General features: G+C 42.3%; 1 protein-coding gene across 1 annotated transcript in view; it reads right to left on the bottom strand.

The window, feature by feature from the left end:
* FER1L6 (fer-1 like family member 6) overlaps positions 1 to 26,098 on the bottom strand; it is a 98,184-nt gene extending 72,086 nt beyond the window's left edge. Inside the window, 13 exon segments of the mRNA XM_032222297.1 lie at positions 1,247 to 1,265; positions 1,268 to 1,387; positions 1,390 to 1,428; positions 3,708 to 3,816; positions 7,982 to 8,331; positions 9,882 to 10,074; positions 12,698 to 12,884; positions 14,285 to 14,441; positions 15,763 to 15,841; positions 16,580 to 16,642; positions 18,116 to 18,247; positions 18,837 to 18,891; positions 26,037 to 26,098. Of these exon segments, the coding sequence (XP_032078188.1) occupies positions 1,247 to 1,265; positions 1,268 to 1,387; positions 1,390 to 1,428; positions 3,708 to 3,816; positions 7,982 to 8,331; positions 9,882 to 10,074; positions 12,698 to 12,884; positions 14,285 to 14,441; positions 15,763 to 15,841; positions 16,580 to 16,642; positions 18,116 to 18,247; positions 18,837 to 18,891; positions 26,037 to 26,098 (1,565 nt within the window).
* Between the last annotated feature and the right edge of the window lie 1,784 nt (positions 26,099 to 27,882).

Here is a 27,882-nt window from a genome sequence, read left to right as displayed (position 1 = left end):
ATTGAGGGCCGCATGAAAGTTGTGTTTGACCTCGGAGGGGCTGGGGTGGGCATGGCCAGAATGGGTGTGGCCAGCTCAATGTCACTTGTGTGATCAAAGGCCACTTTTTGCTAGTAGTTTGTTTTGCTAACACTCTGTCAGTGTAAACGGAGCCCATGAGGGCCACGCACAGCCCTCTGTTTTCGGCTGTGACAGCTTCCTGCAGCCCTCTGCCACCAAAAATGGAGCCCAGGAGGCAGTAATGGTATCCTATTATCTTCAAAACTGGTTCAGTAGCTCAATGATGTGTCAACCCATTGGTTATCTGAAGAACCCCCGTTTGAAGGAGGAATTTCCTGACAGTGAGAATAAATAACCAGTGGAAACAGCTTGCCCTCGAGAAACCGTGGGCCCTTCCATCACTGGAGGTTTTCAGAGACTGGACAGCCATTTGTCCTAGAATGGCATAGGGCAGTGATGGTAAACCTTTTTTGGTTCGTGTGTGGGAACTTCCGGTTTGCCCATAGGGCCGTTTTTCTGCGCTCTGGGGGCTTCAGGGAAGCTCCTGAAGCCTCCAGAGGGCCTCTGAGGGGGGGGGGAGGCTGTTTTCGCATGTGCGCTGGCCAGCTGACAGGGCAACGCCTCACGTGCCCTGACAAATGGCTCCGTGTACCACCTGTGGCACGCGTGTCATAGGTTCGCCATCCCGGGCATAGGGGTTCCTGCCTGAGCAGGGGGTTGGACTAGAACGTGACCCGACTAAAGCGCGAACGTCATAAGCGCGCCGACAAACCGCAGCGCTAAAACCGCGATGTCAAAAGGGCCGACAACAGCGCGCCGACAACAGCGCGCCGACAACAGCGCGCCGACAGAAGCGCGATTTAAGTTAAGGTAAGGTTTAGGGTTAGGTTAGGTTTAGGTTTAGGGTTAGGGTTAGGGTTAGGGTTAGGGTTAGGGTTAGGGTTGGGTTAGGGTTAGGGTTAGGGTTTAGGGTTAGGGTTAGGGTTAGGGTTAGGTTACAGCGCGCTTCTGTTGGCGCGCTGTTGTCGGTGCGCCTTCAGGGCTCATTCGTCGCTCATTCGTCGCACGGTTTGTCGGCACGGTTTTGTCGGCACGGTTTTTGTCACTGCGGTTTAGTCAGGCGTGCTTTTGTTGTTCGCGCAATTTGTGGTGGAACCGGACTAGAAGACCTCCAAGGTCCCTTCCAACACTGTTATTTTAAGTTCTAAAGAGAGCAAGAGATGGAGACCTAGCAGAACGAATCTACCTGTTTCCTTCTGTAAGTATGGTTTTTCAGGAGATGTGGTAGATATCAGAGGCATTGCAACATCAGGTGAATCTTCTCCTGTTCCTTCTTGCAGCAAAGGGGAGCCTTCTTCTTCTCCTTCATGGGTCTTCTTTTTCCCCTGGCTCCAGATGACACTCCGTCAATCACATTTCCAAAGTTCCCTGCAAAAACCCAAACTGCTTGTCGGATGGCAAAATGAGAAAGATAGAAATGAGACTGGGACTAAAGATAAAAGCCAGGAATTCATTTACAGTACCAAACATCTGGTGCTGATGAGAAGGTCAGCATAAAGATTTCTTAAAATTCTGTGGGATTTCACGGAACATCTCCCTCCGCCAGTGCTAATACTGTAACTCCCTCAGGTATCCAAATGCTTAAAGAAAAAAGGTAACCAAGTTTTACAATTGGTTTTGGGTTCATCAGTGGACAACCAACGTCTGTCTAATTTCACAGGCAGTATAACAACATTGCATTCATTAATTGTTTGTTTGTTTAAATTTATTGGCGGCCAACTACAGTGGAACTTTGTACGGTGTACAAAACTATAAGTTAACGGTAAAGGTTCTCTCCCGCCGCACATATGTGCTAGTCATTCTGGACTCGAGGGGGCGGTGCTCAATCGCCGTTTCAAAAACGAAAGACAGAAAGAAAGAGAGAGAGAGAAAGAGGGAAGAAGGAAATCATGTAAATAAAGAGATCTCAGTGTTTTGCATGTCTATGTTTTCAAGTGGATGTTTGGAGTCTTTCTATTGAAGCTAGAGTGGCATTTGAAGCAGAATCTAGTTAAATCTGACGATAATGCAAATGGCAATCTTGATTCCTTGGAAAAGGAGAACTTTGGAGTAGGCCCAACCATAATTTTCCTTCCTTCAGGTAGCTTTGAGAGATCTCCTATAGTCCAGGCTTTAGAAAGGCATCTTAAATGGGATCCCTATAACAAATCACCTGTGTGATTCACCTATATCCTCGGTCTTTGAAAAATCCCTGTCTACAACCTTCCCCTTGGTATCCTGACAGTTTGGACTACTATCCTATCAATTATTTGATCCTATAGAATCATATCCAGTTGAGAAATACAGGACAAGTAGTCTCGACTTACAATATTCATTAGTGACCGTTCAAAGTTACAAAAAAGTGAAAAAAAAAGTGACATGGCTATTTTTCACAGTTACAACCTTTGCAGCATCCCCGTGGTCATGTGATCAAAATTCAGATGCTTGACAACTGGCTCATGCTTATGACGGTTGCCCAGGGTCCCAGGGTCGAATGAGCAACTTTTGAGACCTTCTGACAAGCAAAGTCAATGGGGCAAACCAGACTCACCATGTTTACTAAGACAGCAACTGCAGTGTTTCACTTCACAATGTAGCAAAAATAAAAAGTCGTAAAGGTCACTTAACAAATTTCTCACTTAGCAACATAAATTCTGGGCTCATTTGTAGCCATAAGTCGAGGACTATCTATACTAGCCAACATGAGTAATGGAAAAGTATCTCCCTTAACTTTTCTTCAGAGGGTGGAGAAGTAGGATAAGGGCTTGTTCTTAACCACAGTACACAAATACACTCATGAAGTTCTGAGATACTCAGCCTCGTCCCAAGCCTCATGTTTCAGTCAATATTAGACTTAGGCTTATTTACCTAAAAAGCCTTCTTCTCTACACCCAAGCTGATAATACAGGCTTGTTATCTTGAGATAACAACTGAGGTAATTTGAATGAAGAATTTTTTTTCTTGTACTGAAGAGACATTTGGATCTTCCCTGAAGTTTGTTACTGGCCCTGAATCAAGCAACCTGAGGAGAGAACAAGATGTGGGGTTTTTCATGGTATTAGTACCCACCAGGCATGAAATCCTCTTATCTTCGCTACCGGGTATGGAACTGGAAGCGTGCGCGTGGTGCTTCTGCACATGCACAGTGATGACATCTGGGCAGGGTGGGCGGAGCCTCCCACTGCCGCTACTACTGGTTCGCCCGAATTCCGGGCAAACCGACAGAATACCACATCTGGTACAATACGATAGCAGAATTGGAAGGGACCTTGAGGTCTTCTAATCCAACCCCCTGCCTAGGTAGGAAACTCTATACCATTTCAGACAAATGGCTATCCAACATCTTCTTAAAGACTTCCAGCATTGGGGCATTCACAACTTCTGGAGGCAAGCTGTTCCATTGATTAATTGTTCTAACTGTCAGGAAATTTCTCCTCAGTTCTAAGTTGCTTCTCTCCTTGATTAGTTTCCACCCATTGCTTCTTGTTCTACCCTCAGGTGCCTTGGAGAATAGTTTTGACTCCCTCTTCTTTGTGGCAACCCCTGAGATATTGGTACCCCACTTTCTAAATTAGGTAACGCTATTTGAAAGAATAGCCAAATCAAAATGGTTAACAGCAACATCAGCCTGGGGAATTTCTCTTTGGAATAGAATTGTATACACATACCAACAGATACTTCAAAGCTTATTGGTTTATCTCCAACCTTCCGATCAATCATTGTTGCTTCAAAAAATGCCCCAAAGAGAAGGAACTCCTCACGTTGTTCCTCGTGGATCTGATGAAGACATAACAAAGGAAATCTATTTTAAAATGAATTTGCAATAGCTTACACATGAACAGACACTAAGATATGCACAGAAAAATTGGCACACTGCTGGTTTTATATTTGCTATGGGAAATATATGCTATGAAACTGAGCAAAACATAGATGAAAGTCATTTCTTGCACTGTTTATTTTACTTTTTAGATTCCTTTAAATGAAACACAAAATGAACAGGAAACTAGTAAGTTTGAAAAAAAATATTACTGGCTTCAAGCATAACCTGTATTTTAGCAATGCCTCTGGCCATAGCTAACCCTTAGAAGCAGTGATGGGATTCAGGCCGGTTCGCACCACTTTGGGAGAACCAGTTGTTAACTTTCTGAGCAGTTTGGTGAAGTGGCTCTTGGAAGAAATCATTAGGGCAGAGAACCGGTTGTTAAATTATTTGAATCCCACCACTGCAAGCTAGAAGCCTCTTTAGAAATTAAAATAATTGATGGCCACAGCCCTGCGCAAATCAAGATGTTTTGTTACTTGCCAAATCTGCTTGTAACAGGTTTTCAAAATTTCCACCAACTTGAAAAGCTTGCTCTATTGGATCACCTGATCAACCTTTTATTACAGTCAATGACCAGATATCTATTGGATGGCCTTAAGTTCTAAGAGAATCATATTGTACAATATTGCATATCATTACTTAGACGTTACCTCCATGGAAATTGATGAGATTTGATAGAGGTGAAGCCTCAATTACATCAATTCTTAGATAATTCAGTTGTAATCCATCTTCACATAAGTCATTGTCAATGATTCAGGCAGAATTTACAAATGCATTTCATTTGAATATGGCCGCCGGCATCAGATGGTAAAAAGTACTTATGTCATTTTATACCAAAACAAATCCTCATCAAGTACCAATCTTTGCCCTGATTATTATGAGCATTTTTTTTCTTACAGGCAATTCCATAAGATAAAAGATAGCTTTACGGGAGATATATATAAAATGCTGCAACAAGGTTGATTACCAACATAAATTACTGACTTCTTTATTCATGCCTAAGCGCATATGGGATGAAATCAATGTTAAATATGTGTGTGTTTAGGATAAAATGTCACCTGTTTAATTATACTGTTCAGCTCTAACAATAAGCCCCTGGACAAGTTAACAAATTACTTACATCAATAGAACTGGGAGAAGTAATTTCTCTGTCCCTGCAGCCCTACTCCCTTCCCATTTTCACAACCTGCTCTAAAAAGCCGAGGATCCTTCAAAACAAATCTGCAAGGCCCAAGGACAGAAAACCCGCTCATGTGGATGAAATATGTTGCATTTTACAAAGTGCTATCAAGCACAAGTCAATACAATACAATAGCAGAGTTGGAAGGGACCTTGGAGGTCTTCTAGTCCAACCCCCTGCCTAGGCAGGAAACCCTATACCATTTCAGTCAAATGGCTATCCAACATCTTCTTAAAGACTTCCAGTGTTGGGGCATTCACAACTTCTGGAGGCAAGCTGTTCCACTGATTAATTATTCTAACTGTCGGGAAATTTCTCCTCAGTTCTAAGTTGCTTCTCTCCTTGATTAGTTTACACCCATTGCTTCTTGTTCTACCCTCAGGTGTCTTGGAGAATAGTTTGACTCCCTCTTCTTTGTAACAACCCCTGAGAAATTGGAACACTGCTATCATGTCTCCCCTAGTCCTTCTTTCTATTAAACTAGACATACCCAGTTCCTGCAACTGTTCTTCATATGTTTTAGTCTCCAGTCCCCTAATCATTCCATATTCTTTTCATCAATGCTACCCTCATTACCCATTCACTCATCCTTTTGCCTTCAGCCTTAGTCACACCATTTGCCATCAAGGATGTTGATGCTCTTCCTTAAAATGTCTCTGATTTAATATGCAGACAGATCAGATATAAATATAAGAACACCAAGGAGATAACAGCTCCTGGCGCTTCCTACCATCCCAAGGTTGGCACTGCATATAATTGAAAGTAGAACTAGAACATAGAACACAGAATAATAGGATTGGAAGTGACCTTGGAGATCCTCTAGTCCAATCCCCTGCTCAAGCAGGAGACTATTGTTCCAGCTGTCCAGTCTCTCCTGGAAAACTTGCAATGATGGAGCACTCACAACTTCTGGAGATAAGATGTTCCACTGATTAATTGTTCTGTCAAGAAATTTATCTTTAATTCTAGGTTGGATCTCTATTTAATGCTCCTCCATCTGTGACATCTTGTCTTGCCCCTAGGTCAGTGGTTCTCAAGCTCCCCAATGCCGTGACCCTTTAATACAGTTCCTCATGTTGTGGTGACCCCCAACCATAAAATTGATGTCTCGGTTCCTAAGACCATCGAAAATTTGTGTTTTCCAATGATCTTAGGCAGCCCCTGTGAAAGGGTTGTTTGACCCCCAATGGGGTCCCGACCCACTGGTTGAAAACCACTGCCCTGGGTGCTTTGGAGGCAAACAGAAGGCCAGCTCCATTGGTCTCTGCCTTTAGAAATTTGCGTGTTGACATAGGCCCAGTACAAATTGTAAAGAGTTTTAAGAACATATGACTTCTACGTGAACCTTCTGTAGTGAGGGTGGCTCCAACAGAGGAAGAATTAGATAATGCTGTATGCCTCTTTCTTAATATTCTCATGTAGTGGACAAATATGTAGTGCATAATTAAGCAAATATTTGTTTTAGTCACTAAAAGGTCAAATTCTTCCGCCTAGTCCTTTGTTCTGACTTGTAGAGTAGGATGATAATTTCTCATCTTCATATAAACTTGAGAAACAGATGATCCTTAATTTTCATATGGTCTCATCACCACCTTCAACAAAGTTTGATGATCTTAGTCCTGGCAGGAATACAGCATATTCCAAAACAGATACTTATCCTCTTGTCACTGATAAAATCCAGTGAGATGAGACCATTGAGAAGCAGATGTGCTTAAGTATGGTTCAGAACCTATGCTCCATGTTTGTTAGCTTTGAGGGGATTCCACCTGCCATCATCTCCTTGGGATTCCTTGCCAGAAGGGTCATAAGGTCTTCCTTTGTCTTATTATATTCTTTAGTATAATTGAATAGTCTTTGATTGCTGGTTTGAGTTACGTCAGAGGTGGTATTCAGTCAGTTCTGACTGGTTCTGGAGAAAAATTAGGAAAAATCTAGGAAAATTTTTGAGTAGTTCAGAGAACCGGCAAGTACCGCCTGCTGCCAATTACCTCCAATAGACCGATTAGATCCCACAGACTAGGCCTCCTCCGAATTCCATCTACCGGCCAATGCCAATTGGCTACCACCCGGAGGAGGGCCTTCTCTATGGCTGCTCCGGCCCTCTGGAACGAGCTCCCCGTGGAGTTTCGGACCCTCACCACCCTTCAGGCTTTCCGCAAAGCCCATAAAACCTGGCTGTTCCAACAGGCCTGGGGCTGACGAGTTCCCATCCCTGCTCGAATTGTGTGCTTGTTGATTGTTTTTAAATTGTTGTAGTTGTTTGTCCGTTGTTTTCCTCCTGTTTGTATCCCCCCCCTTACTTTGGTTTGTGAGCCGCCCTGAGTCCCTCTGGGAATAGGGCGGCATAGAAATGCAATAAATCAAATCAAATCAAGTACCACCCTTGGCTGGCTCCACTCCCATCTATTCGCTGCCTCCTGAGTCCCAGCTGATCGGCATCCCAGCTGATCGGCTGGGTCTTCTGTTGCCCTGCACAGGAGAATGGAGCTGGAAAGCAGGTTAGTGGGGTGGGGAGGGAATGGGGATTTTATAGTATCTTTGCCCTGGAGTGGGGTGGAAATGGAGATTTTCAAGTATCCTTGCCCTGGAGTGGAGTGGAAATGGGGATTTTGCAGGATCCTTCCCCTGCCATGTTCACCAAGCCACGCCCACCAAGCCACGCCCACAGAACCGGTAGAAAATTTTTTGAATCCCACTACTGGCACATGATTATGTTATTTTCTTATTCTGCCTCAATAGATCGTAATACATTATCATTTTTTCTGAATGCAAAAGTACCTCTAACCCAACTCTTCTGGGAAATGTAGTTGAGGAAATAGAACATTTTGAAAAATGACCCAGAGAACTACCTTTCAGTAGGAGCTGTGTTATCTACAACAAGGCCAGACCTACTTCTCAGGATCCATCTAGTAAAGCAGATCCAGATTGTAATTATTTACCTCAGGGGGCACATCAAAAGCTTCCACTTCCGCATCTGTTGAATTTGTTTTATCTGGAGAGGAAGGTGGCTTGCCATCTTCTGCCCCTTTGTCTTTTCCGGTCCCTTTTGAACTTTTAGAATCTTTGTCCTTTGGTGACCCCCGCTTCACATCCTTGATCATCTTTGAGAACTTTGATTCCTGAGCTCCACCAGAGAGGATTTCCACTGCAAGCTCAATTAGGAGACGTCCCCTAAAAGAGACACCTTCCCCGTAACCTTCGTTGAGCTCCTGATAATCATCCATCAAGCTGTGGTTTCTGGGTGCCCCATAAAGATTGATCCAAGCGGGCCCAAAAGTAGGCAGGAAACCTGGGGGAAAAAAGACACATTCCATAAAGAGAAAGTCTAATAAAGCAGGAGAAAAACAAAGAATGCCCAGACAAGCGGGCATGTTTAGTTGCATGCCAAATAATTTTTTGAGTTGACACAGTGGCTTCCTGCCCGTCTTATAAATTGATATATTTATTTGCTAGTAAATCTATAGAAGAAAAATAAAGTCTTGACTAGAAACTATAGGTGACTTTTAAATAATTGTAAATGAATTGGGTGTGTGTGTGCTTTATTTGTACCTTATCCAATCCAGTTGAGGAAAACAAGAGAGTTTGATTTCCATGAAAAGAAGCTCCAGTAAAGGAAGTATGATTGAAAACCAAGTTCTTGGATAGCTTTTCTACAATTTTAGATATATGTACTGTGGTGAACTAAAATAACAGGAAATGCATTGTGTATATGCATTTGGGTACAGTGGTGGGATTCAATTTTTTTTTACTATCGGTTCTATGGGCGTGGCATGGCTTGGTGGGCATGGCAGGGAAAGGATACTGCAAAATCTCCATTCCCTCCCGATCAGCTAGGACTGGGGAGGCAGAGAATAGATGTGGGAGGGAGCAGTTAGAGGTGGTATTTACTGGTTCTCCGAACTACTCAAAATTTCCACTACCGGTTCTCCAGAACTGGTCAGAACCTGCTGAATACTTCCTCTATTTGGGTACCATCTTTTTTCCTCCAATGGAAAACTGTGGCTATGAGTGTGTAAGGCAATTTAATCTATCCTGCAAGAAGAAATGATGTATTCTTTAACTACAGTCTGGGTCCTCATTTTATCAACCTCAGAAGGATGGAAGGTGGAGTCAACCCTGAGATGGTGAAGCTTGAAATCCTGACAGTTATTCTGCAATACTGCATTCTACCAACTGCGCCATCACATCTCAAAAGGTGTATAAGAATATTGTAGCTCAGGGTTGAAAGGAGAGGTCCTTGGTGCTGTCTGAGCTTGCTTGTTTTCTTGCAGACATTTCATTACCCAAACTAAGTAACATCATCAGTGCTAGTAAGGAGTACAGTTTGCTGTCAGTTTATATTCTAGTAGCTTGCCTGTCGGTGTTGGTGGGGATTGTCTTAAGGATTCTGTTTGCTGTTTGGCAGTTTCTTGATTGGGGTGTTTTTTATTTGATTATTGGTCTGATGTAAGCTTGGAGTTAATCTATGCTGATCTCGAGGGCTGATTTCTCAGAGTGCCAGTCTTCTAGAAATTCCCTGATGTTTTTGACTTGGCTTGGTCACATTTTCTCAATTGAAACTAAGGTGTGCTAATTCTGTTTTATTGTAAGGCTCCATTAATGGAATCTTGCAAATCTGAATGTACACATTTCCTGCTGTCATTTTTAAATGCTTGATCAATTATGATAGGTCCACTCTAAGTTTCTTTCTCTAACCGTTAAGCCACTGGGGGCTCCTGCTTCTCTTATCTGACTGTTTCCTAGGCAGCATCTGTTCCCTTCATTACCCAAGATCACCCACAGTTTCATCACACCACTGCAGCCTGAGTTTTTTCACCAGAGCAGCATTTGTCTCTTTACCTTTATCGCCATCCTGTTCATTTGAGATCTTCTTCAGCTCTATCATATGAGTTGCCAAAGCCACATCATTCATGCTGCCTTCGTCCCATACTTGGATTTTGACTCTCCGGCACAATGGGGGAAACATTTCTTTAAAGACAACCTGTTCATGCCACACAGGATCCGCGCAGCTTTTTTGCACTGTGGTTCGCCCCTAAAATAAAAGAGACTGGTTGAAGGAAGTCACCACCAAATACCCATTCTATTCTCACTGGGAACAATATTCTCTAATGCAGCGGTCCCCAATCTTTGCAGCTTGGTGGCCTGGCTGAGGGGAGAGGGGAACTGGGCCATGCAAGCAGTGGTTCAGTGCGCACACAAGTGCATAGCTCAACTTGGGCAAGTGGCAGGCTGGTGGGCAGATTCCAGGGGTGGGTTCCTGCCAGTTCTAACCTCTTCTATAGAAGAGGTTCCACAAATCTACTGTGCCATTTAGAACTGGTTCCAACTCTCTCCCCCCCATCCGCACCAGGCTTGCCCCCCCCCCCCCGCCGCTCACTGATTGGCTGGCTCACCAATTGCCCTGCCCGCCTCTAAGAGTCCTATCTAAACCTTAAAGTCTTAAAGCTGTCAAGTTTGAACACCCCTGGGTTTTTTTTCTAAAGGATTAGGGGTGCAAAGGTCTTATAACTTGATAGCTTTAAGACTTGCACATTTCAATGCCAGAGTTCCTGAGCCAACATGACTGGAGGAGGAATTCTGGGAGTTGACGTCCACAAGTCTTAAAGCTGTCAAGTTTGAACACCCCTGGGGGATTTTTTTTCTAAAGGATTAGGGGTGCAAGCGTCTTATAACTTGACAGCTTTAAAACTTGCGTGCTTCATATTCCAGAGTTTCTGAGCCAACTTTTGGTTGCTAAGCAAGAGCGTTTTTAAGTGAGTTTCACCGCATTTTATAAGTTGGCCATGCCCACCCAATTACATGCCAAGCCATTTCCCACTCGGTCACATGGCTGGCAAGCCACTCCCACCTGGTCACATGGCTGGCAAGCCACTCCCACAAAGCAGGCCACACCTACAGAAGAGGTTCTAAAAAATTTTGAAACCTACCACTGGCAGATTCATACATGTCCAGATCAACTTGTGCAAGCTTAGCTGCGCACATGTGTACATGCACACCGGCCTGCCACTCACACAAGTCGAACTGCATATATGCACATGCGTGCCTGCCCTCCATTCATGCAGCCTCGTTTCGAGGACCCCTCTCTAACATAGAATTTCCTTCCTTCCTTCCTTCCTCCTTCCCTCCCTCCCTCCCTCCCTTCTTATATTCATGAGAAATAGCAGTAACCCTTAATGCTATTCTAACTTCTTCATTTTCCATGAAGTCCACAGGAGTTACCTGCTAAACTTCCATTAAACAAAGTAATCAGGAGGATGCCTTTACCACCACATGGTTGAACTCCTGCAATGTGCTCTTAATGGAGCAGCCCTTAAAGATAGGTCAAAGTTGGAACTAGAACAGTTCACTCATTCTGAGATTGCTGAAGTGGTGGCCAAAAGGCTACTAGAACCAATTCAAAGTGCTGATTATTACAAATAAAGTCCTATACAGTGTGGCACCAGGATGTATCAGGAGTCACATGGATTGTATCTGTCCTGAATATTTAGGGGGGAATCTGTTGAGGGTCCCACCACAACTGTTGAGGTACATTTGTCCCCAAACCTTCTGTAATTCCAGGAATTCTGTAAATCAGTTGTTTCATAGAATCAGATGAAGTGTTAAACTTCATCTACTCCAAGCCCTTATTCACTGCAGTATCTAGTACAGGGGTGGGGAACTATGGGCCCCTTTATGACTTCTGGACTTCAACTCCCAGAATTCCTGAGCCAGCCATCAGGAATTCTGGGAGTAGAAGTCCACAAGTCATAAAAGTGCCATAGTTCTCCACCTCCAGTCTAAGTGGGTTAGTAGAACATTCCTAAGAGATGATCATTCAGCCTCATTTGAATGGGCAGTTAGTCTACAGCAGTTGCAGCTACAGTTGATTAATACTGACAAAAATTCAGATTTGAAAGGCGCTAGGAAAACTGACCACGTTGTGGTTTTCCCCTTTATTATGTACCACCCAAAGTCTTGTGATTTAGGGCAGTATACAAACATTGTAAAATAAAGGCATAAATTGCTGAAGTTGCCAACATACGTGACCCGTCAAAACCGCGTTCCACAAAAGCGTGGTCGACGAAAGCGCGTATGTGACGTCATCACAGCGCGACGAAAAAGATCGAAAAAGTGAAATAAAAATTAAATTACAGCAAGCCGATTCACATAAAGGTAAGGGTTAGGGTTAGGGTTAGGGTTAGGGTTAGGATTAGGGTTAGGGTTAGGGTTAGGGTTAGGGTTAGGGTTAGGGTTAGGGTTAGGGTTAGGGTTAGGTTAAGGGTTAGGGTTAGGTTTAGAGCGTTAGCGTTACGTTTAGCGTTAGGTTAAGGATTAGGTTTAGGGTTAGGTTTAGGGTTAGGTTAAGGGTTAGGTTTAGGGTTAGGTTTAGGGTTAGGTTTGGGGGGGTTAGGGTAAGGTTTTCGCTTTATTTTTACATTTTTCGATCTTTTTCGTCACGCTGTGATGATGTCACATACGCGCTTTCGTCGACCGCGCTTTTGTCTACCGCGGTTTTGTGGTGGAACCGCCAACATAACCCTGCTCATTCAAAATTCAAGACAGCTAAATTACAATTTTGTGCATTTTTAGCTGTTAGGTGACAACAAGAAAAAAAAATGAAGGCTGTAGGAGACCAACTGACCAGGAAAGGACAGCCCCTGTATGTGCCCACTTACCCTTTGACCAGCAAACATGACAACCACAAATGGGTCCACCAGATCCTTAGTATCGCCTATAAAAGCTTTTGTGACATTGGCCATGATGCTGGAGTTCATTTTTGGGAGCTCTTTAGCTTTGTAGATTCTCACATAAAATCTAGCCCAAGGTCTTTCTGATGGAAATCCCTTTGGAATCAAGAGATTTCTGGAAAAGAAGAGGGGGGAAATGGAAGAAAGGAAAAGGGACAAATAAGCTAACCTCTGAAGAAAACTCGGCAAATAAATTCCACACAAACAGTTGCATACATCCAAGCCACTCAATGCTTAATGAAGTCTTGGCTGCAACCCAAAGCTGTCCAAATTTGCTACCCAAATTTGTCCCCTTTGAATGGATCTGTAGGAGGAAATTATTATCTAGGGAAAGAATGATCAAGTGACTTTAATTCAGTAGTCTATTACTCTTAATTGCATTTATTACATTCAAACCTAAATTAAATCAAAATTTGATTTATTTATTTTTAAAAGCCAAGTCTAATTGGATGTTGAATTTGGAATAACTGTATATATTTATCCAGAGCAGTGTTTCTCAACCTTAGGAATATCAATAGCTCTTAGACTTGTATACCGCTTCACAGTGCTTTACAGCCCTCTCTAAGCGGTTTACAGAGTCAGCATATTGCCTCCCAACAAACTGGGTCCTCATTTTACCGACCTCAGAAGGATGGAATGCTAATTCAGCCTTGAACCGGTCAGGATTGAGCTCCTGGCAGTAGGCAGAGTTAGCTTGCAATATTGCATTCTAACCACTGCGCCACCATGGCTCAGAAAACACAAACGGTGTGCTAATTCTGTTTTATTGTAAGGATCCATTAATGGAATCTTGCAGATCTGAATGTACAACTTTCTGTTGTCCCTGTCACTGGAAGTCTGAGTCCACCTTGAGCCAGTGAGAATTGAACTGCTGGCAGTCGGCAGAATTAGCCTGCAATACTGGATTCTGTGCCACCATAGCAAATTTAAGATGTGTAGACTTTAACTTTCAGAGTTCCCCAGTCAGCACTGTGCAGTCCGCACATCTTAAAGTTGCCAAGGTTGAGGAACACAATGCTAAAGATACCGTTCACAAAAGTAATGGTGGACAGGTATTAATAAATTCCAAAAACAGAGGGCCCTCTGTTCAAATTATGACCATGATTTGAAAGAGTTGAATTCCTTTTAGTGCAGATCCATCCTGCCTCTCATGCTTGCTGTTTCAATTTAAATTTTACATTTTCAGTCTGAATGCCTCCAGTCTAGCGAGGAATGATCAGTAATATCTCAGAATGGGACTGAAAATGAAATGCATGATACGCGTTTCAACATCTTTATTTTACCCAAATGCAACCATCAAAGATTCTCTCCATAAAATCCCAAGAGGTCTGCCCCAATTAAGACCGCCGTTTCCCAAGGAACTCTTTAATCAAAAGCAAACTACCATAGCTAAGAGAGATTTTGCCAAGCAACAACTAAGACCCATGTTATTCCTGCAGGATTTCCATTATTTTGCATGGCAGCTTTATATGGAAGGTAAGGGCCAGCTGGAGAAGAAGGGAAGTGATGTCATACTTCTCTATCTGCTCTTCGGCATTACTTCCTTTCTGAGTTGCTTGGATCGCGTCTCCTTTTCCCGTCACACTGATATCACATTTGAGATATCCCTTGACTCCTGTCTTAATGTCAGCTGGATTTGTGAGAACAGCCCATTTGTCACAGAACTGATGACCTGGAAATACAGACACATGAGAACAGCATTCAGCAGGGGTTTTGAGATCCCTGCTAAAAGGATTTTAGCAAGGCAGAATCTGTTTTCCTTGTTACCTTCTGGGAGGAGGTGTCCGAAGCAAAACATCCAGATTCGGTCACAGTTTTGATCCATATAATCAACCTTGTCAACTGTCAAGCTTCCTCTTTCCAATACATGTTCAAGATGGACCTTGATTTCTGTGTGTGTGTTTCTGTGGTGTGTGTATGTATATGTATATATACTATATACATACAGACACTCACACACAGACACACACACATGCACACACACAAATAACACAATAATGTGAAGGATGTGTGTTTTTATATATATAATGTACACTGAAGATGGCATTTAATTTCATTGTATGAGATGCAATGACAATAACGTAAACAAACTAATATATATATATTATATACATATATAACATACGTATACACATTTTGTGTGTGTGTGTGTGTAATGTATGTGCACACATTTGAGAGCAGGCAACATTTTTAATGGGTGCCAGTGTGCCCACAGTAAAAAATGACAATAAAGGTTATCTATCTATCTATCTATCTATCTATCTATCTATCTATCTATCTATCTATCATCTGTATATATCAATTTATTATCTATCTATCTATCATCTCTCTCTCTCTCTCTCTCCCCCTCTCTCTCTCTATCATCTGTATATATCAATTTATTATCTATCTATCATCTCTCTCTCTCTATCTATCTACCTCCCTCCATCACTACCTACCTACCTATCTATCTATCTATCTATTTATCTATGTATATATCTATCTATCTATCTATCTATCTATCTATCTATCTATCTATCTATCTATCTATCTATCATCTATTAGCTTGGTGCGAAAAATATGCAATTAAGCTCCCCTTTTTATTTCCCCCAGAAGTCAAGAAATAATATTAAATCTCATTCTCAACTTTAGCTCAAAGAAACCAATTTTTGTAATTCTGTTTCTGAAGGTTTATGATCACATTTGGGTTAATTGCAATGTATTCAAATATTCTGCCTATGAATATTGTCCTTTCTTACATGAGGCTGGTGCCAATTTTCGAACTTCTAACATAGCAAAAGTTGTGATCCAAATTTGTCCACTCTCGTGGGAAACCTTAACATAGATGATACAATATGGGCAGTGAATATGCAATATCTATACAATACAGAAGTGGATTGCTTTGTTTGCTTTTTGTTTTAATTGCAAGTTAAGTGAATTCACTTTGAGATGCAACAAGTTAAGCAGAAAAAAATATTTAACAAAAAAAGGATTGCTGAAAAGATCTTGCTTACCTGGTTCATTGTAAACAGTTCCCAAATCTACTTTGAAGGAGCCAATCAATAAACTTTTTAGAAGTTTGTTATGCATAACCTATGAAAGAAGACATGAAAAGTTTGTCCATTTCTCTCTCTCTCCCTCTCTCCCTCCCTCCCTCCCTCCCTCCCTCTATTCTATCTATCTATCTATCTATCTATCTATCTATCTATCTATCTATCTATCTATCTATCTATCATCTTCTAACAGCCCTCAAGAACTGGCTAGCCCGTCAGGCCTGGGGATAAGTCTATTTTCGCCCCTCCCGAATGTTGAGTGAATGTTGAGTTTTATTGTTTAATTTACTTTTGTTCACATTTCTTTTTGTACTGTCCTACACTCCCTTTCCTTTGTGATTGTAAGCCGCCCTGAGTCCCCTCAGGGAAAAGGGCGGCCTATAAATGTCCAATAAATCCAAATCCAAATCCAAATCTTCTATCATTTATGTATTTATCTATCTTAGTGTGCTACCTCACTAAAGAACTTTAAAGCAATTTTACCCAGAGAAGTTACAGTTCTGGAGAATAAACGTTTTTATTATATGAAAGTTTAGTTCCGTCTCTAACATTTGAACTTTCAAAAAGCAGAAGAACGAGAGTAGTGATTTGTTCTTGGAATAAATATTATTACAATTAGAAATAAAGTTAAAGAGGCAGTGTTTAAAAATACCTAAGCTGTGTGCTAACATAAAGTAGTCCTGTCAGTTTTTAACTTTTTCAAGTACAAGCCATCTCTCTCCTCCACAACTATTTTCAAACAACACATTAACTGTCTGCCCAAGATGTGTGTACTTACAGAGATGTTGATAATTTTGTCAAACAGATGAACTTGTGGCCCAGTGAAATCAAATAGAAAATACTGAGAAGGGGGAAAAAAAACCAAATAAATAAGTATAACAGAAGAGTATCTTTAAATCTCATATCTTTAATTTTTTTCCACTATAAAGATAACATGAGAGAATCACATAGAGGAAAAATAATAATAACTTCTCCATCACTCTTGTCCTCATCCAACTGAGACACAACGTTTATTGTTATCATCTTAATTATTACAGAATTCTGGTTTCTGAATATATATATTTTTTCATTTGAACCCTAAATTAAATGATAAGTCCTTCTCCTAAAGAAAGAAATCTGGGAACTGAAACTTAGTGAAACTCTAGCAACATTTTGAGCATGTTTAAGCTATAGGTTCATTTGCAAGTTATCTTGGAATGTGCAGTAGTCCTTGATTTATAACTGGTTGCTTAGTGACATTCAAAATTACAAATTACAATCCCTAGGGCTGTGATGGTGAACCTATGGCATAGGTGCCACAGGTGGCATGCAGAGCCCTCTCTGTGGGCATGCAAGCTGTTGCCCCAGTTCAGCTCCACTGCGCATGCGTGCACGCCTCCCGCCGGCCAGCTCATTTTCGGGTTTCTGCCGTGCATGTCCGGGGGTGGGGCACACATGCAGGGGTCACATGTGCATGTGCAGGGGGTGGGGTGTGTGCAGGGGGGTCACGCATGCGTTGCATTAAGGATGCACGCAAAAGGTTAGCCATCACTGTCCTAGGGCTGTATACAACCTAGATTTAAAGTTTTGAGCCCCATCCCCATGGCAGGGGTGGGTTTCAACCGGTTCGCGGCGGTCCCTGCGAACCGGTTGGTCGGCGAACCCGGAAGTAAGTAACTTCCGGGAACGGCGAAGGGCCCACCCGCCCGCCCCCGCGCTCCTTACCCTGTTTTGACGAGTTCTGCACTTCCACGCATGCGCAGGACGCATACAGCGCCTGCGCGATCCTCCAGGAGCAGCTGGAGCATCGCACAGATGCTAGTATGCATGCGTGCACCATGCACGTACACAAGGACGCTGCCGGCCCCGTTCCAACCGAACCAGTTGGAACGAGGCGAGAAACCCACCCCTGCCCCACGGTCACATGATATGACTTTTTTGCTGGAAACTGGTCTTTAATTCCAATTTCTGACAAAATTTCCCCATTGCAGACAATAGATTTACTTAACGATTATAGCCTTTGCTTAACAAACAAGGTGTTTGCTTAACAACCCTTGCAAAAGAAAGTCATAAAATCAAGTACAGTCAAGTGGTGACCCGCTTAAAGACTGACAACCATAATTCCAGACTCAATTTCAGATGCAAGTTGAGGACCACGTGTATTCTGCTGTAACACCTGTATCACTCTAATATATCCCCAAATGGGGGAAGATCCCTTCAACAAGTGGCAGAGCTGGCCTTTTAACCATTTTATTCATTTTACTAAAAAATAAAAAATAAAGCAAACCAAATGGGAAAACATCTGTTTCTTAACCACTCAGCTCAGTTTACATACTTCATTATAAAATGGTGTGTTGGTTCCTTCTTTGACTGTAGTCTGCTTCTTTTCATCCCCAATTTCTATAATCACCACCGGATCTATATTCTCACCAACGAGCTGACGTGCTTCAGTGATGGTTATGGCAATCTGCAAGAACGCAATGCAAATTTGACTCAAGATCTGTCAGGTGGGAAACACCAGGTGCACCAGGTGAATAGCAACAGCACTTAGCAATAGCGCTTAGACTTATATACTGCTTTGCAGTGTTTTACAGCCCTCCTCTAAGCGGTTTACAGAGTCAGCCTATCGCCCCCAACAATCTGGGTCCTCATTTTACCCACCTCGGAAGGATGGAAGGCTGAGTCAATCTGGACCCCGGTGAGATTTGAATTGCCAAATAGCAGGCAGCCGGCAGGCAGCATAAATAACCCACGTTACTGCACACTAATAACATGGGGGCGTCAGTGAAGCTTCAACTAAGCTGCTTTATTGCTTAAACCCTATTTACAGGACTCTTCTCAACTAATACTCAGCCCAGGGTAAGAGTTAGCTAAAGGACAACAGCACTCAAGGGTGGGGGGGTTGTTAGACTCAGCTTGCTTGTGACTACGTAGGGATTCTAGGCTGATCCCTTTTTTTCACTCCACCTCCGGGTTCTGCTGTGCCTTCTCCTGCAAAACCGAAAGGGATATTCAGGTCCTTGACCAAAGACGCTGGCCAACATTTTGTACCTTACCTGATAATTCTGGGTCTTCGTTTCCGTTTCATGGATCTTCAACTGCAGCTTGGCTCTGTTTCCAATTCAGAAGATAAAGACAGCACTGAGACTTCAGAAAGCTACATTTTACATTGTTAACAAGTCTAATACGATTTAATTTGTCCCTTTCCATACTCAGACATAGGGATTACTTAACATTGCAAGTTTTTCAGAGAACCATTATATGGGCGGGATTGAAAAAAATTAGGAACCGGTTCTCTGCCCAGTTGCTGGGTGGGCATGGCCATGGGGGTGTGGCCTAGTCAGCTTCCTGCACCATGGCGGGGATGGGGCGGCGTTTTCACCCTCCCCAGGCTCCAGAGGCTTTCCTCGAGCCTCCAGAAAGGTGAAAACAGCCTCCCTCAGGCTCCAGAGGCCCTCTGGAAGATGGAAACGGACCTGTTTCCAGATTTCTGGTATTTCTGGGAGGCTTGTTTTGCCCCCTCCCTGAGCCTCCATGTGGTCCCTGCACTTATCTTGTATCCAAAATGGGCCACGTGGAGACTTCTGGGAGCGGCATGGTGGGGCAGGAGGAGCAGGTGGTGGGCGGGGCAAGCCAGGGGTGGGATTTGGAGGTCGTCCAAAGTGGCCATAACATTAGCTAGGGGTTCTCCCGAATCCGGGAGGATTCTGGTAGGCCACCCTTGGTTCTAAGCATGATTTTTAGGAGAACCAACTTCGGTCGGTGGTTCATGTATAGCAAAAATGTTTAGTCCACTCAAAATGCCAAGCCAAAGCCAAAAACTATGTTTTCAAAGTCACTCCCAAAGGAACTAGAAACAATCTCTCTCTGAACCCTTGGGAGCCTAATGTAAAAGGCATTAAATAATACCAGCAATTATGAGGTTTAATGGCTTCATATGTTATACAACATTGGAGGGAAACCATCCTTTCAGAACAATGTCAGGTTTCAGCATTCAAGAGGTCCTATGGTCAGTCAGTTGGAGAACTTTAATCAGCATTGGAGAAAGTGGCGATCAATCACTACTCTACATGGTGCATCTAGATGACCTTCTGTATTAAAGGCACTATCATCCTCAACATGATTTAATATGGAGGACAAGCAAGAGAGTGCTCTGTTAGTCTTTTCCCAAGAGCATAAAGCCATCCATTCCAAGAGCAAAATATTGGAAGGACTTTTTAGAACTGGATAGCCCAAATGTTTTATTTAGAATGAGTGTTTAGTATATTTTCATCTATGACGTATCCAGTGACTGAGTTTGCACAATATATTACTCAAGGCTAAAATGTTGTATAAATCAGACCTGCTAGAAAGCTAGAAGAATGCTTCCTTCCTTCCTTCCTTCCTTCCTTCCTTCCTTCCTTCCTTCCTCCCGCCCTCACTCCCCTCCCCCTTCCCTTTTCCCTTCCCTCCATTGCTCCTTCCTTCCTCCCTCGCTTCCTTTTCCTCCCCCTCCCCTCCTCCCATTCCCTCCCCTTCCCTTTTCCCTGCCCTCCATCACTCCTTCCTTCCTTCCTTCCTTCCTTCTTTCCTACCAGCTCCCTTCATTCTCCTCCCTCTCTCCTCCTCTCCTCTCCTCCCCTCCCCTCCCCTTCCCTCCCCTTCCCTTTTCCCTTTCCTCCATTACTCCTTCCTTCCTTCCTTCCTTCCTTCCTTCCTTCCTACCAGCTGGAAACACAGAAAGATTTAATCATGAACAGAAGAGCTAAGATGCATATTGGAAACTTATGAATTGGTGTCATCTATGCCATTGTGGGTGTATATGAAAGTAGGAATTAGTAGGTTAGTGATACCTGCACTCAGCACAGTAGTGAATGGGATAATGGAAAAGAGATTTTGAAAATATCATGGATATTCTGAATGAATGTCACCAAAGTGAAAAATTCCAATAGAGGAGAATAAATATATATATATATATATATATATATATATATATATATATATATATATATATATATATATATATATATATATATATATATATATTTAAAGTCACAACCCCTGGTATGCCCAAGTATGGGAGGAAGGTCACACTTCCACTCTCTGTCATTAGGCTCGTCACAAGAGTCCATCCAGACAGAAACCCAATATTTTTTACTGTTGCCTTTTTTGTTACATTTGTTATATTTATGCTGATAAGTCTCCCTTTATTTATTTATCAGCATAAATATAACATATATATATATATATATATATATATATATATATATATATATGTGTGTGTGTGTGTGTGTGTGTGTGTGTGTGTGTGTGTGTGTGTGTGTTTATTTGTGCTGATAAATAAATAAAATAGCACAAATAAAAAAACACAAATATAACAAAGGCAACAGTAAAAATATTGGGTTTCTGTCGTGATGGACTCTTGTGACGAGCCGAAGGACAGATGGTATTTCCTTGATTAGGATATTGTTTTCTGCTTATGTAATTACTTGCTGGGTATTAATCTCTGCTTATCTGGGTGTTGGCTGTTGGAGATAACGTGCTCTGGTCTTTTTGTTTCCTTATTAGCATTTTATTGTTTTATTGTTTCTTTGGGACGGTTTGTAAATATGGTTTATTTTTATGAGTTTATTGATGGCTTATTTTGGGGGATGCCAAGCTTCTGGAACTCCTTAGCATTTTTGGATTTAGCTTGATCTAGGATGGTCAAAATTTCACAGTTGAATACAGTTGAGTATGTCCATGTATTGTGAGATTAAGGAGTTTCCATGATACTACTGGCTACTACTTGGTGTTCATGGATGTGTTCCGATACTCTTCTGCTTGACTAGTATCCATGTTTCCCTGAAAATAAGACTGGGTCTTATATTAATTTTTGTTCCAAAAGATAAATTGGGGCTTATTTTCTGATTAGGTCTTATTGTTGGAGAAATACAGTAATAAATGTGGCTGACAATCCTAACTGGGGCTTATTTTGGGGGAAGGGCTTATATTACAGGCATCCTGAAAAATCATGCTAGAACTTTTTTTCCAGTTGGGTCTTATTTTGGGGGAAACAGGGTAGCCGTTGCCATCCTTACATAGTATGTTGTAGATGCCTCCTTTTTTCTTCTTCTTCTTGGGCTACTGGGCCTTTTCCTTTACCTAAGATGTTTTGGAGGATTTAGCTGGCTTGTGCACCACACAATAATACTATGTGGTTGTAATAGTCTGTTGGTTGTTTCTGAGATGTTCTTGATGTATGGTAGTGTCACCTTTTTCATAGCTTGTGTTGGTTGTTCTATAGCAGGTTGAGTGATGAGGCACTGAGAAAAAATGTTCTGCCAGATAGTACGAATGAATGCGATGGAAACAGATGGATTGGGCCAGTGGTGGGTTTCAAAATGTTTTAGAACCTCTTCTGTAGGTGTGGCCTGCTTTGTGGGAGTGGCTTGCCAGCCATCTGACTGAGTGGGAGTGGATTGGCAGTCATGTGACTGGGTGGGCATGGCCAACTTGTAAAAACTCATTTAACAACGCTCTTGCTTAGCAACCAAAATGTTGGCTCAGAAACTCTGGCATTTGAAGCATGCAAGTCTTAAAGCTGTCAAGTTACCAGACCCTTGCACCCCTAACCCTTTAGAAAAAAATCCCCAGGGGTGTTCAAACTTGACAGCTTTAAGACTTGTGGACTTCAACTCCCAGAATTCCTCCTCTCACTCTTCATCTTGATAATGTGCGGATGGGCCGGGGGAGGGACCTGGAACTGGTTCTAAACGGCATTGTAGATTTGTGGAACCTCTTCTACAGAAGACGTTAGAACTGGCAGGAACCCACCCCTGGATTGGGCCCTTCACAAACGCAAGGATGTTTTACGAATAGCTGTTTTGAAAAAGAACTGTTTGTTCTGAATACTTGGTTCTAGCATATACCTTTTCTTATGCACACATGGCTAAGGAATTAAAATAGATCTAAAAAATGGTTGATTTGACTATGATGAAAAATTGAGAAAATTAGTAGAACATGCTACGGTAGCACAGAATTCTTAATGTGCTATCAGAATGGGTTTTTTTTAGAGCATTAAGGGAAGATCTTGGAGAAAAGTAGATACAGTGTGGAAGAAAAGAGGTAAAATAAGCAAGGATGAAAATAAACCGCTATAAGCAGAAAAAGTACGATTTCTGTATGAAAAAAATAATTATGTCCCATCAGAATAATTGAAAAGTAAAATACATGGAAAGTGAAACTTGCTTGGAATAGAGTGAAAAGTATTATGTTGCCCAATGCAAATAATAGTAAGTACAAGTACCGTATTTTTCAGAGTATAAGACGCACCGGAGTATAAGACACAGCAAGGTTTTGAAGAGGCAAATTTTTTAAAAAAAGTTTTGCACTCTGCAAACCTCCCCAAAACAGCCCATTTTTCACAAAAACAGGCTCTTTTTTTTTCAAAAAAAAAAAAAAAAAAAAGGACATGAATAGCCTTTAGGAGGCTTGTAGAGTGTTCCTGGGAGGGTGGAGGGTCCAAAAATGAGCAAAAAATAGCCCATTTTTTGCAAAAACGGGCCTGTTTTTTGTCAAAAAAGGGCATTAGGAAGCTTATAGAGTGTTCCTGGGGCTGGGGGGGGGAGCAAAATTGAGCAAAAAATGGCCCATTTTCATTTCTGCCCTCTTCAGCTCCCAGGAGCTCTCTGAAAGCCTCCTACAAGCTATACAGGGTCATTTTGGTGAAGGGGTGGGGTTTCAGGAGGCAAAAATGCTGTATTCAGTGTATAAGATGCATTCAGATTTTCAGCCTCTTTTTTGAGGGAAAAAGGTGCGTCTTATAGTCCAAAAAATACAGTAATCCTCAACTTACAACAGTTTGTTTAGAGACCATTCGAAATTACAAAGACATTGAAAAAGTGACTTATTACCGTTTTTCACACTTATGACTGTTGCAGCATCTCCATGGTCACATGATTTACATTTGGATGCTTGACAACTGGTTCATATTTATGACCTTTGCAGTATCCCAGGATCAGGTGATCATCTCTTGTGACCTTCTGACAAGCTAAGTCAATGGGGAAGCCAGATTCACTTAACAACTGTGTCATTCAGAGGTGAGTTGCTCCCAGTTCAGCCCAGATTGGGCGAACCGGTAGTAGCAGTGGCAGGAGGCCCCGCCCAACCGCCCGGACGCAGAAGTGTCACGCGCATGAGAGAGAGGGAGAATGGCTGCATGAGCAAACTGGTAGTAAAAAAATTAGAAACCCACCACTGGTATCGTTCATGTAACAATTGCAGTGATTTACTTAACAAATGCGGCAAGAAAAGTCGTAAAATGGGGCAAAATGTATTTAACGAATTTCTCAGTTAGCAACATAAATTTTGGGCTCAATTATGATTGTAAGGGCTACCTGTATTAATTTCAGATCAGGCACAGAAATGATGGACAATAATGTTATTCTATGTTCTAAGTTGAATGAATGATTGGATAGATGGATGGATGGATGAACGGATGGATAGGTGGATGGATGAATGAAGGAAGGAAGGAACTATCTGCCCTACTCAGAAGCTTTGAGTAACATTCATCCCTGTTTGCTGTTTCCTCAATTACACTTAAGAGTAACTGAGAGTTACTCTTAAATAACCTTTGCTGACATGGGAAGACAGTCTATTTTTGCCCATTCATTGACCACAATAATGATGGTGGGTCCTCCCAATACAGGTAATCTTCGATTTACAACCACAATTGAGTCCAAAATTTCTGTTGTTAAGTGAGACATTTGTTAAGTGAGTTTTGCTCCCATTTTATCACCTTCCTTGCCACTGTGGTTAAGTGAATCAATGAGTAACCCAGTTATTAAGTGAATCTGGCTTCCCCACTAATTTTGCTTGTTAGAAGTTCACAAAAGAGGATCATATGACCTTGAGACCCAGCAACAGTCATACATATGAACCCATCGCCAAGCATCTGAATTTTGATCATGTGACCATGGGGATGCTGCAACGGTCATAAGAGTGAAAAACATTCATGTAAGTCACGTTTTTTTAGTGCCATTGTAACTTTGAACAGTCACTAAATGAACTGTTATACGTCAAGGAATATCTATTCTGTTAGAACATCTGCAGAACTGGGCAATAGTTTGGAAATAAGTTGGAAATAATTCAGACAGAGCATGTAGGAGCTGAAGTGGCGCAGTGGTTAGAATGCAGTACTGCAGGCGACTTCAGCTGACTGCTAGCCGCAGTGCGGCAGTTCAAATCTCAGTGGCTCAAGGTTGACTCAGCCTTCCATCCTTCTGAGGTGGGTAAAATGAGGACCCAGATTGTTGGGGGCAATAGGCTGTCTCTGTAAACCGCTTAGAGAAGGCTATAAAAGCACTATGAAGCAGTATATAAATCCAAGTGCTATTGCTATTGCTAATACAAACATAGCCACAGTAGCTTTTTAAAGCAGCTGCATCTTTTCCAGGGAAGCAGGCAGGTGCTGCATGCTGAAAATTCATCTTTTTGGAACACCGGTCTGTGTGAATCAAACAGCCACAGTCACCTGTTCAAAACTTGCTTTGTGTTTAAATATTAACCACAAAGAGACTGTTATCAGCCCAAAGAACAGGATATAACACCGGGAATGTTGAGGTTGCCTGCATGCCAAACTGAGTTCTTGCATGATATAGTACAGCTATCAATCTCATATACATGAAAAATACTGCTGTACATGTACTTTGTAGCTTCCTCTATAACAGAAGGTGGATTCAATTTGCACTGAAGTCAGCATCTTGCTTTCTACAGACAAGAGCGAAGGCTAAATCAAGATTGTTGATCTGTTCCTTCCCACTTTTTCATCTGAGGCAAGTTTGTCTTCAGGTGGAAATATTTTGTTGACATATAGCTTCTGCCCCTTCCTCCTCCTCCTCCTCCTCCTCCTCCTCCTCCTCCTCCTCCTCCTCCTCCTCCTCCTCTTCCTCCTCCTCCTCCATGTCATTATTCACTAAGAGCCTCACATGAGCATTTACACTTGAGTTTTACACTTTTATGCTTAAGCATTCCAACTCTCAACCTATTAAGAGTTAATCCCAGATGATGGAGAAAAGTGACAACTTCCATGGTTTCCAGTCTTCGGCTAGATCAAACTCGCGGCCCATGGGCTGGATGCGTCACACGCTGGCCACGCCCATCCCTATTTTAGTGAAGGGGGAAAAGTCGTGATCCATCAGGTGATGACAACGTGACGCTGTGAGTTTGACACCTCTGGGGTAGATCAACAAGAGACAGGAGCAAGGGAAGAGATTTTTTTGATTGATATACAGTACCTTTTACTCCAAGACGCTGAGACTTCTGCGCTACACACGGCGTCAGTTTCATCATTCAGCATATCTTGTACTTCGTCATCTTGACCGCTCACAACCTCATGCTGTAAATGTTCATGTACCTGCTCCTCTGTGGAAGAAAAATATATCAATGTCCCTAAGCATGGATTTTGTGGTAGTTGTGAGCAAATTGTGCCCTCTATTTAGTAGCCCTCGACTTACAGCCATTTATTTAGTGTGTCAAGGTTCGGACTAATGATTATTAACTCAAGCAAATTTGCTCACTAGTGGGCAGCCCAACTCCTATGACAGCGAAGATGAGGGCAAAGGCAACCCGACGATACTTCTCACTCACTAGAGGGAGAACCGATTGTCAACTTTGAACTGAATCTGGCAGCAGCCATTTTTCTGTTCCTCAGTTGCCACACAGAGAGGGAAGGGGGGGGAAGGAGGGTAGAACGCCTTACTAGACACAACAAAGAGCTTTCTCGTGAGAACCAAGGTCATCTTTACTGGCAATGGATAAGGTCGGGGAAGGAGTGCCTGGAGAGCCCGCCAATTTTCCTAATTGGCTAACATGATTTGTGACACTCAGGGATGGGGTTCATCTGATTAGAGAGCAGAGGTGGCGCAGTGGTTAAATGCAGCACTGCAGGCTACTTCAGCTGACTGCAGTTCTGCAGTTCGGCTGTTCAAATCTCAGCGGCTCAGGGTTGACTCAGCCTTCCATCCTTCCGAGGTGGGTAAAATGAGGACCCGGATTGTTGTTGGGGGCAATATGCTGACTCTGTAAACCGCTTAGAGAGGGCTGAAAGCCCTATGAAGCGGTATATAAGTCTAACTGCTATTGGGTTCATTAGTCGGAAACCTTGACCTAGTGACTGTTTGAAGTTGTAACAACACTGGGAAAAAAGTGAATTATGGCCGTTTTTCACACGTCTGATTGTTGCAGCCTCCCTGTGGTCACGTGATCAAAATTCACACACTTGGCAACTGGTATTTATGATGGTTGTAGTCTACCGGGGTCATGTGATTCCCTTTTGTGACCTTCTGACAAGCGAGGTCAATGGGGAAGCTAAGTTCACTTAACAACCATATCACTAACTTAACAACTGTGGTGATTCACTTAACAACTGTGGCAAAAAAGGTTGTAAAATGGGGCAAACCTCACTTAGCAACTGTGTGGCTTAGCAACAGAAATTTTAGGCTCAATTGTAGTCGTGAGAATTATTACTATATTATTATTAAAAGCATGGCTTTTTGTGGTAGAAGTGTGCAAACTTTGCCCTCTATATATGTAATACGACTGGAACTCTAGTCTAAAACATGAAAAAGACATCACGTTGCTTGGATAGCATGAATTCTACCTCATTACGCTGTTTGAAATGCCTGCTGGCAATGTCAATAATGAAGCCCTGTGTGACATTTTGCTTATTTATCTGCTCATAATTAAAAGGGAAATTGGAAGTTTCTTCGTGACATCTCTGTGGACAAGTTAATCAGTCCCTTTGACATCTAGCTTTGGTTTAGATTTATAACTGTACAGCCATTCTCTCCTTCCTCTCCCTAAAACACAAATTCCCAAAGCGGGGGAGAAAACACGTAGATAAATTTAGGGAGGACCTTTGAGATTTAAAGCAATAATCCACTATAGCTGCTGTTAGGTAAACTCCCCGTTGGGAGAGCGAGTGCGTTCAGCGAAGCGTTGTGAGAGTTGTGTTGGAGAACACACAAACCAGCATACAGAGACACTGCAATTTAAATAGGCTTTCACTTTCGTGGAAATAGAGGTATCAGAGTCCATCAAACAGTCCAAGTCATACACGGATAAGACAGTCAGTCATCAACG

This window comes from Thamnophis elegans, chromosome 8 (assembly GCF_009769535.1).
Source record: "Thamnophis elegans isolate rThaEle1 chromosome 8, rThaEle1.pri, whole genome shotgun sequence".
Taxonomy (NCBI): domain Eukaryota; kingdom Metazoa; phylum Chordata; class Lepidosauria; order Squamata; family Colubridae; genus Thamnophis; species Thamnophis elegans.
This window is presented reverse-complemented; position numbering and strand designations above follow the sequence as displayed.